General features: G+C 35.9%; 2 protein-coding genes across 2 annotated transcripts; one reads left to right on the top strand and one right to left on the bottom strand.

The window, feature by feature from the left end:
* Positions 1 to 5,016: 5,016 nt before the first annotated feature.
* LOC149038723 (uncharacterized) lies at positions 5,017 to 5,821 on the bottom strand. The gene is made up of 2 exons (XM_089185089.1): positions 5,807 to 5,821; positions 5,017 to 5,537 (listed from the first exon to the last, which is right to left on the bottom strand). Exons 1-2 carry the CDS (start codon positions 5,819 to 5,821, stop codon positions 5,181 to 5,183), a joined length of 372 nt encoding a protein of 123 aa, XP_089041215.1. The 3' UTR covers positions 5,017 to 5,180.
* Positions 5,822 to 7,785: 1,964 nt separating this feature from the next.
* Positions 7,786 to 8,395, top strand: LOC149038722 (uncharacterized). The gene is made up of 2 exons (XM_089184772.1): positions 7,786 to 7,800; positions 8,039 to 8,395. The coding sequence occupies exons 1-2, from the start codon at positions 7,786 to 7,788 to the stop codon at positions 8,393 to 8,395; spliced, it is 372 nt and encodes a 123-aa protein (XP_089040898.1).
* Positions 8,396 to 11,523: the final 3,128 nt, after the last annotated feature.

Genomic DNA, 11,523 nt, shown 5'->3' with positions numbered 1-11,523 from the left:
GTCAATGAGTAGAGGTAATCACATGATTTCGAGTGCAATTTGGGATAAATCAGCACGAGTAAATCTTGAGCATGCTGAAATTTAGGCAAATGTATTTTTAGGTCTGAAATTATTGGTGGGATTTGAAATCAGACCAAAATTGCATTTGAAATCATAAAATTCAGTCATTCAAAATACGGTTTTTTTATCTGCAAAAATATTTTATTTATCCAGTATTCAGCTGTTTTGTAAAAAGTTGATAAAGCTGTCTTTCATTTTCCTGCAATTTGGTAGATTTCTTAAAACAAGCGTTGAAGTCTGATTGGTTGTTGTGACTTAGTGAAGCTGTCTCATTGGTTGGATGAAAGATGCAGTTTTGAGCATAAAATGGTGCGATTCGTGAATAAACATGAAATAATCTCTGCATGCTTAGTGGCTGAGAATACGTCATTTAATGCAAAACAGTGCAGAAAATTGAAATTGAGTGCAGAGAGTTGAAATTAAATTGATTGACAGGTAAGTCAGGAAAGCACAACAAAACAAAATGGCGAACAGATGAGGAGAAAGTAACAACGTTTTAATTCCGAGTTTGAGAGAGAAAACCAAAACAAAAAAACCCAACAAAGAGAAAATAAATAGCTTCAAGTCTGCCTTCCAAAATGGACATAAAGGTACGAACCCGTGGTCCAGAATAACATGAAATTCTCGAGGAGTAATACGCAACAGTTGGTACGATAGACAGTGAAGATTACGAGCGAGCAGCTTTCGTGTAAAAGACTACAAATTGCACTTGCCTTATGGGCTCGTGTAATTTGGTTAGCCTATGAAAAGTTTACACGTGATAATTTATCCGAAATTGCACTCGAAATCATGTGTATACTTATATCAATACCTTACATGCAAACATATCAGCATGCTCATCGGCCGAGAACATTTCAATTAATCGCAAGTAGTGCAGAGAGTTGCAATTGAGTGCAAAAAGTTATTTTATCGACTGGCAAGTAAGTCGCGAAAACACAATAAACAAAATGGCTGTGTCATTCACTGAATAACATCATCTTTCACTAAAACGCCACCAGGCTTAGAATTTGCCCTCTCTATTTCCAGCATTACGCAACGATATAAGCACACCAAATACAACAGACGAAATCTATCACAAAAACTAGACTCCACATTCACAAAGGCGGCAAAAAGAGCAAAATCACGCTAATCTATGTTCTACAGAGTTTGCAGTCAAATAAATTTTAAAAAATGCTCCGCGATATAGCTATCTTTGCACCAAAACTGTTTATCTTCAGAGTATTCCTCGAAGTATTCCGTCATTTGGTTATGTGAAGAACGATTTGATACAAAAAGTGAAAAAATATGACATACTTTATTGATCCAGTAATAGGGTCATAAATACATACATATAAATAAGAAGCGTGCATGATACAATAATAAATACTACAACAGTTCTACGTGGCAGTTGCTGGTTGATATAGCTATAGTCCTTGTGTTCCAGACACATTCTAGAGTTAAGTTTCTAGCTCTAAGTATTCTATTGTGCACATGAACAGGCTGTGTTAAACGCCACTCCTTGCATCGTGATCATATGGGACGGAACACATTTCCTCTGGTTGTTGTTGTTTGCCATCAAACTGAAACATGCAGTTTTGTAAGACGTTATTGTCTTACAAATAGGAGCAGATACCGTGTTGTTGCTTGGCAAAGCGAGTGACGCATGTGTACCAGTGTAGCAACTAGGCTCATCACTAGGGGACCTCTTTTGTCTCCATGCTGCAGCACCCTGCGTGGACGGGACTGCGCCATTTTGGATCCTACCCATGATTTTGGTCAAAGCAGCTGCCCGGCAATCTCCACAGTGAAGATAAATTGCAAGGAAAACGACGAGAACCTATAATACAGGATCCATTGTCAATTTATTTTCAACGATGCTTATAGCTAATTGCATGGGGCCGAGTAAGATTTAGGATTAATATTTCACGCGCGTTTCAGAAGTTCCAGAAATTGCTCGAGTCGCGTAGCGACGTGGGCAATTTCTGCAACTTCTGAAAACACAAGTGATATTAATCCCTCCCTTTTACGAGGAAACGAGCCATTGCTTGTTTATAATATAAAGGGCAATTTTTATTTTCTAAAGAAGATCAACGCACACTCTAGGAAGCTTGTTTAGTGTTCAATTAGAGTCAAAGGACTGTAAAACGCAGGAGTCAGCTGAATAAAATTATATTTTTGTACAACAACGGTAAAGCGATGAAAGCAACCCTGCTGGAAAACATTCGCCATCAGTGCAATCATAATGATTTCCAAATTTTTATAATTTCCCAGGGCAATTGAGAAAGTTAAGAAATAATGCCCTTTGTCTCAGGCAATCAGCATTTTGTAATTTTGCGCTCTAAGTTACAAATATTGTAATGATATTCATGGTTAAACTGCAACCTAATAGAGATCTGAAAAAAACCTTGTTTTTTTATACTTTTGAAAAAGATTTCTAAATTGTTTTACCAGAAAATTCAGAAAAGCCCGCCGTGTTGCCCAGTAAACCATATCAAAAATACCTAACTGAGGAATAAAATTGAATGAATGAAGGAATTACTAGAAACACGTTTTACGATAACCATGATACATTGTTTTACCTTGTAAAACTCCATCAATTTCTTAGTATTTCTTGTGGCTTCTGTAAAGAGTCTTCACAACTTGTTTCTTTTCTTCTCTGAAGTTGATTTTGATGCCGAGAAATGCTTTTCTTCCCTCTTATATACGATTGAGTGTTCCTAATTTGGTGCTAAAGTAAATGTCTAAAATTGGGAAACTACCGCTTTTCTGCCTGAGACTCTGTATCTGTTCAAGATTCCATCCTTTTTTGATTACAGTCTCGATGATGGGTAAGAATTTCTTTGACTGATCCACTGACTGAAATTTGAATGTCTTTTTTTAAGAAATTCGTAGGACTCTGTTTGGAAACTGATTTGATAGGATCAGCAAATAAAATTGTTCTATTTTAAATGAAAGTAGAGTATTGACGGCGCAAAATTTTATTGTTAGAAATCTGTTTGGTTAATAACTATTTTATGATTTCTTTTCCTGTATGAGAAGCTACTGCGTGGAGAGATTTTACGTTGCATAAAACTTGGAAAGAAAACAAGTTCATTAGCTTTTTATTCTATTTGTTCATTAATTCTATCAGTTAACACAAAACCCTTCTATCATTGACCAAAAATTTGAAAACCATTTTCGTGGCATATTACTCATTTCACTAACTACTATCAAAGGAAAAAAGGTTGTATCATACTGAAATGATTTGAATAAGTCTGAAAAGAGACAGAAACAATGTTTAGAATCACGTCATATGACTATCAGATCATAACGAGTGAATGACGCAATTCTTAGAAGAAATTGAGAGTAATGATACCTTTACATCTACTAGGATATAATTACAGCAGCACGAAAACGTACTTATGTAACACGAATCCTTGATTAAGATTCGTTTAGTGATAAATGCATAATCAAAATAACCGAAACAGCGCTATAGTGATTTATAGTAAAACGGTGTGAAAAAGTGTCACAAAGATGAAATGCCATTTTTTGGGATAGCATAGGCTGAACACAAATAAAGGAATACGAATAATTTTGACTGGGACCTCAACCCCGCGTTTCAACCAGTTGATGTTTGGTTTTTTTAAGACTTCATTTAATTTAAGGGGGTTTCGAAAGTGTAGCAAGTAAAAACTGGAAGACTTTGATAGCTTTGCTAAAGAGAGAACTTCCTATAGGTATTAAATGTCAAACATAAATACAATACTACTAAGAAAAGTTGTGATACGATTGTGATACGTGACAAATGATCTCTCCTTTTGCCATCCGTGACAGGACCTCTTTCGAAATTGTGTTTCCCTTTTTAAATCATATAAACATTGCTCCAAATTATTTCAGAATATATTCGGAGCCCAAAGTGATAGTAATGCTTATGTTAGAGGAACTGATAGGTGCTCTCTCTCAAATACCGCTCCTTTTGCGGCACCTGATCGCAGGCTCATACACACTGTTTGGAGCACATGATTTTAAAGTTTCTGAGCATGTGATAGAAAGAAAATGATGTTTTAGTCCGCTTGTAATTCAGCCTATGCGGTATAGACGAAAACAGTTTTTCACCTCAGTATCGGTGGAAATGCTTATCTGGTTATTGTGTTTTTATGTCATCAGTTTCTTGCCTGTTCGCTCCATCTCTGCCACTTTATCGTGGTTATTATTATTCGCCGTTGAATATGTATTTAATTACAGCATTTGAAATGTAGTACCATGTGCTAAAATGTGTCATTTTTTCAATTCTGTTGTGCTACAGTTTAGTTTTTCAGGTAAAATATTGTATTTGAAATAGTAGTTTTGGGGAATTTGCTAGTTTTTTCAACGTGTGTTGAAAGTTGTAAGTTGATATGTGGACGATTTGATGACAGGTTAAAAACCTCTTCATCTTACTTATATTCTAATGAGGTAAAATCAAGCCCCTCATTTTCGTGTACGTAGATTTACCATGATACATCAGAATTTTTTGTGCCGAAAAATAGAGAATTGTGAGCGCTTCACCATTCATTCATCAGTCTGACAGAGTGGAGCGAAGGACAGTGCCGTGTCAAAAGAAATTGAAAATTATCCTAATTTTAGACGTGTACTGTTGGGGCTTTTCTCAGGCCCTAGAAATCGTTATAAAACAGCGCAATGTATGCGATAAAAGCTGTTAAAGGTGTCGATTAAAGGAAAATGTTTCTTTCTCAGAATGTAAAAATTGTATTTTAAGGTAAACTCCACTGGAGTTGATTAAGTCAAATCTTTCATATCAATTTACCTTTTTAGCCCTTGTTATTGTTAGCTTATACCACAACATAAGTTAGTTAATTAGTACAGAGGCCATGTTCCCGGAAATCGCACGCGCTTATTCGCCTGATTACGGGATTTTTATGCGCAGTACAGGATACGTAAGGAAATACTAAGGAATCACCTTAAGGATATGGAGGTTACGTGCAAACGACAGAGAAATAAAGTCAGGAATTTTTTTAATATGGATAAGTTCGTAAATATACATATATATAAATATAAAACGTACAAATGGTACAATGATAAATATTGCAATGTTCGATTTAACTTTTGTCCTTGTGTTCCAGACACATTGTAGAGTTAAGAAGTTTCTGGCTTTAAATATTCTATGGTGCGCATGAACAGGCTGTGTTAAACGACACTCCTTCCATTGTGATCGTACGGGACGGAACACATTTCCTCTGGTTGTTGTTGTTTGCCATCGAACTGACACATGCAGTTTTGTAAGACGTTACTGTCTTACAAATAGGAACAGATACCTTGTTGTTGCTTGGCAAAGTGAATGACACAACTCTACCAGTGTAACAACTGGGCTCGTCATCAGGGGACCTCTTTTGTCTCCATGCGGCATCACCTAGTGTGGACGTGACTCCACCATCTTGAGCTGTACGCCCCATTTTATTAAACCCAGTTGCCCGGCCATTTCCACAGTGAAGGAAAATTGCGAGGATAACGATGAGAACCTTGGGAATATAGATCTTTTATCAACTTATTATCAACAGTATATGTCTTACAATTGATTTGATGGTAAAACTGCAGCTGAATGATGATCATTAAAGTACTTTTTTTCCTTCCAAAAGTGTTTTTACATTATTTGACCAGAAAAAGTCAGAAAGTGTTCGTTGTTGCCATGTAAATCAATTTAGAAAAATATCTAATTGTGGAATGGTATTTAAAAATGAGAAGGATTCTCATGCATACGTTTAACAAGAATTAAGGTACGTTGTTTTACCATGTAAACTTCCATGACTCAATTCCTTAGCTAATGTTTCTTGTTAGCTTCTGCAAAAAGCCTTCACAACTTGTTTCTTTTTCTTGTATAAAGTTGATTTTGATGCCGAGAAACTCTCTCTTCCCTTAAATACAATTCAGTATTCCTAATTTGGCTCTAATGTAGATATCTAAAATTGGAAGACTACCGCTTTTCTTCCTGAGTTTCATGTTGTTTTGGTACAGTTTCGATGATGAAGTAGAATTTCTCTGATTTATGTTATAACGGGAGTTTAAAAACGTCTTTCTAAAGAAATGTATTAGAAATCCGTTTGGAAACTTATTAGATAGAGTCAGCAAATAAAACTGTTCTATATTAAGAGATAAAGGAATGCTAATAGCGTAACATTTTACTATTAGAAACGTGTTTGGTTTAAAGAATCCATAAGCATATGGAGAAATTCTATGTTGCATTGCAGGAGAAATGAAAATCATGTTAATCCTCTATTTGTTCATTTTTTTCTTACAGTTCACACAAAATCCAGGTATTATCGACTGAAAAATTAAAAAAATATTTTAAAAAGTTCATGAAGTAACACTTGGACGAAGCGAACATAAATAAAAGGAATTCTTTATTTGCTCAGTGATAAATGCAGAATAATATCAACCAAAACAGTGCTATAGTAATCTACAGTAAAACAGCCTAAAAGTCTCACATAAATGAAATGCCATTTTCTTGGATATCATGAGCTGAACACAAAAGGAGGAAAACGAATGTTGGGTTTTTGAAACGTCATTAAAGGGGGTTTTCGAAAGTGTAGCAAGTAAAAATGGAAGAATATGGTAGCTTAGCCAAAGAAAGAACTTCCCAGAAGAGTTATAAATGATACTGAAGAGAAAAGTTGTGATACGACTGTGATACGTGACAAATGATCTCTCCTTGACACCGTGACACGGAGGACCTCTTTCGAAATCGTGATTCCCCGTTTTGAACTATTTTAACTCGAATCTAAAATCATTTCAGAGTATATTTTTACGTCATCAGTTTTTTGTCTGTTTGCTCTATCTCTTCCACTTTATCATTGTTCTTTTTTCGCAGTTAATACATCACTACAGCATTGAAATAGAGTACCAAAAAATTAATGGTTAAGTGTGACAAATTTGCAATTCTGTTGTTCTGCAGTCATAAGCTATCATAGTTTTCCATTTTTTACTTGCTACACTTTCGGAAACCGTCTTTAATGACGTCTGAAAAACCCAACATTCGTTTTCCTCTTTTTGTGTTCAGCTCATGATACCCCAGAAAATGGCATTTCATTTATGTGAGACTGTTTCATGCCGTTTTACTGTAGATCACCATAGCACTGTTTTGGTTAATATGATTCTGCATTTATCACTGAGCGAATAAAGAATTCCTTTTACTTAATTACGCTTCGACCAAGTGTTGCTTCATGTACTTTTAAATTTTCTTTTCAATTTTTCAGTCGATAATACCTGGATTTTGTGTGAACTGTCAAAATGAATGAACAAATAGAGGATTAACATGATTTTCATTTCTCCTGCAATGCAACATAGAATTTCTCCATGTGCTCATGGATTCGTTAAAACAAACACGTTTCTACTAGTAAAATGTTACGCTATTAGCATTCCTTTATCTCTTTAAATAGAACAATTTTATTTGCTGTATTATCTAATAAGTTTCCAAACGGATTTCTGATAAATTTCTTTAGAAAGACGTTTTTAAACTCCTGTTATAAGATAAATCAAAGAAGTTCTACTTCATCATCGAAACTGTACCAAAACAACATGAAACTCAGGAAGAAAAGCGGTAGTCATCCAATTTTAGATATCTACATCAGAGCCAAATTAGGAACACTGAATTGTATTTAAAAGAAGAGAAAATTTCCTCGGCATCAAAATCCACTTTCAAGAAGAAAAAGAAACAAGTTGTGAAGACTCTTTGCAGAGGCTAACAAAAAAAATTAGCTAAGGAATTGAGTCATGGAAGTTTACATGGTAAAACAATATACCTTAATTCTTGTTAAACGCGTGCTTGAGAATTCTTCTCATTTCTAAATATCATCCCACAATTAGAAATTTTTCTAAATGGATTTGCATGACAACAAAGAACACTTCCTGACTTTTTCTGGTCAACTGACTTAATGAATCATCATTCAGCTGCAGTTTTACCATCAAATCGATTGTAAGATATATGCTGTTGATAATAAGCTGATAAAATATCTATATTCTTTAGGTTTTCATCGTTATGCTCGCAATTTTCCTTCACCGTGGAAATGGCCGGGCAACTTGGTTTAATAAAATGGGGCGTAGAGCTCAAGATGGCGGAGTCCCGTCCACGCTAGACACGTCCGCATGGAGACAAAAGAGGTCCCCTGATGACGAGCCCAGTTGTTACACTGGCAGAGTTGTGTCATTCACTTTGCCAAGCAACAACAAGGTATCTGTTCCGATTTGTAAGACAATAACGTCTTACAAAACTGCATGTTTCAGTTCGATGGCAAACAACAACAACCAGAGGAAATGTGTTCCGTCCCGTACGATCACGATGGAAGGAGTGTCGTTTAACACAGCCTGTTCATGCGCACCATAGGATATTTAAAGCTAGAAACGCCTTTACTCTACAATGTGTCTGGAACACAAGGACTAAATTTATATCGAACATTTTAATATTTATTATTGCATCATCTGTACGTTTCATACTTATATATATGTATTTTTAAGAACTTACCCATATTAAAAAAAAATTGCTGACTTTAATTCTCTGTCGTTTACACGTAACCTCTATGTCCTTGAGGTGATTCCTTAGTATTTCCTTACGTATCCTGTACTGCGCATAAAAATCCCGTAATCAGGCGAATAAGAATAAGGCAAAAAACTGATGACGTAAAACTGCAATAACCAGATAAGCATTTCCACCGACACTGAGGTGAAAAATTGTTTTTGTATATACCACATAAGCTGAATTAAAAACGGACTAAAACATCATTTTCTTTCTATCAAATACTCAGAAACTTTAAAATCATGTGCTCCAAGCAGTGAGTGGGCGTCTGCGATCAGGTATTGTCCAGGGAGCGGTAAATGAGAAAGAGTACCTGTTAATTCCTCTAATACTATAAACATTACTTTCTCTTTGGGATCTGAATATATTCTGAAATATTTTGGAGCAACGTTTATATGATTTAAAACGGGAAACACGATTTCGAAAGAGGTCCCGTCACGGATGCCAAAAGGAGAGATCATTTGCCACTTATCACAATTGCCACAACTTTCCTTCGTAGTATTGTATTTATGCCGGACGCTAAATAGTTTTGGGAAGTTCTCTCCTTAGCAAAGCTACCGAGGTCTTACAGTTTTTACTTGCTACACTTTCGAAAACCTCCTTGAATTCAATGAAGTCTAAAAAACCAAGCATCATCTTATTGAAACACGGGGTTTAACTCCCTATCAAAATTATTCGTATTCCTTGTTTTGTGTTTAGCTCATGTTATTTTAGAAAATGGAATTTCATCTATGTGACCCTGTCTTAGACCGTTTTACTGAAAATCACTGTAACACTGTTTTGATAAATATGATAATACATTTGTCACTGAACGAATATTTATCAAGGTTCATGTTACTTAAGTACGCTTTCGTGCTGTTGTAATTATATCCTCGTAGATTTTAAGGTAACATGACTTTCAATTTCTTCCAAGAATTACGTCATTTACTTGCTATTATCTGATGGTCATATGACATAAATCTAAACATTCTCTCTGTCTCCTTTCAGACTTATTCAAATCATTTTGGTATCATACAACCTTTTTCCTTGATAGCAGCTAATGAAATGAGTAATATGCCACAAAAATTGTTTTCAATTTTTCGGTCAATAATAGAAGGATTTCGTTTTAACTGTTAGAAGTAATGAACAAATAGAATAAACAGCTGATTAACTTGATTTTCCTTCCTCGTGTGATTCAACATAAAATTTCTCCACGCAGCAGCTTCTCATACAGAAAAAGAAACTATAAAATAACTATTAACCGAACAGACTTCTGACAATAAAATGCAACGCCGTTAATACTCCTCTATCCCTTAAAATAGAACAATTGTATTTGCTGATCCCATCAAATCAGTTTCCAAACAGTCTTTTGAATTTCTTATCCCTCATCGAAACTGAATGGAACCTTGAAAGGATAAAGAGTTCCAGGGAGAAAAGCGGTAGTTTCCCAGTACAAACGGTCCTTACGGATAGCACGGCAAAATACAGACCAAGCAAGAACCAATCAGAACGCTCAGATTTGCCTTAAGACTTAATTCTCATATAATAAGATATATCATTAACAAAGGTTTAGTTTGTATTCGAGCCAAGTGGCCCATGTAGCCGGAGTTTATGGTGGCCCATACAGCCGGAGTTTATCCCGGTTTCCGCGTTGCATGAGGCAACAAGAAAAGTTATTACTCCCCCATGGATGGGATGCCAGTCCATCACGAGGTTACAAGGTAACTCCCCAACATTTCATCCGGCTTCCCTGCAGGATAATTCAATGATATATGATCAAAAAAAATCTTGGGTGGACAGAAGCATTGTGAGAGTAAAGTGTTTCGCCTCGGAGCACAACACAGTGATACCGCAAGGCTGTAAACCTGGACTTTCCAACCTAGAATCCACCGCCCTAACCAGTGAGGTCAACATGTTTAATTGATCCAGTAAAATTACTTGGAATATAACGACTGCGGATTTAAAAACTTTATTGACGGTTTTGTGAAAACGGTTTACAAGGACAGCCATCAAGCATCACTTGAATTTGGATAAGGTTATAAATACATACAAATAAATACGCGGCATATACATAATATAATGATAAATAATGCAGCAGTTTTCAACAGCAGTTGCTACTCGATATAATTATAGTCAATGTGTTCCTGACAGACCCTGGTACATACACGAGTCCAAACGGTTTGGTTTTTAAGTATTCTATGGTGCACATGAACAGGCTGTGTTAAACGCCATTCCTTCCATTGTGACTATCTGAGACGGAACACATTTCCTCTGGTTGTTGTTGTTTGCCATCGAACTGAAACATGCAGTTTTGTAAGACGTAATTGTCTTACAAAGAGGAACAGTAACTGTTCTGTTGCTTTGCAAAGTGAGTGACGCATACGTGCCAGTGTAACAACCGGGCTCGTCACCAGGGGACCTCTTTTGTCTCCATGCGGCAGCACCCAGCTTGGACTGGACTCCGCCATCTTGAATTCTACGGACGATTTTGTTTAATGTAGATGCCCGGCAATTTCCATGGTGAAGATAAATTGCGAGGATAACGACGAGAACCTAAAACATCGAGATCCTTTGTCAACTTATTAACAACATCGTATAACACAATTGACATTGTTAAACTGCATCAGAACGAACACCATCATCACCAGGTAAAACCATGTAAAATAAAATACCTAACTGAGGAATTAAAAATAAAGAAATTATTGAATTCTATAAAAACGTTTTACAATAGCCATGGTTAATTTTTTTACCTTGTAAACCTCCATAACTCAATTCCTTAGTATTTTTTGTTGACTTGTTCTTGTTTCTTTTCTCTCTGAAGTTGATTTTGATGCCGAGTGATGTTTCTCTCCTCTTTTATTCAGTTGAGTGTTCCTAATTTGGCGTTGAAGTAAATATCTAAAATCGGGAAACTACCGCTTTTTCTCCTCAGTTTCTTCATCCGTTTTTCGATTCTGCTC

This window comes from Pocillopora damicornis, chromosome 10, assembly GCF_964200805.1.
Source record: "Pocillopora damicornis chromosome 10, jaPocDami1.2, whole genome shotgun sequence".
Taxonomy (NCBI): domain Eukaryota; kingdom Metazoa; phylum Cnidaria; class Anthozoa; order Scleractinia; family Pocilloporidae; genus Pocillopora; species Pocillopora damicornis.
This window is presented reverse-complemented; position numbering and strand designations above follow the sequence as displayed.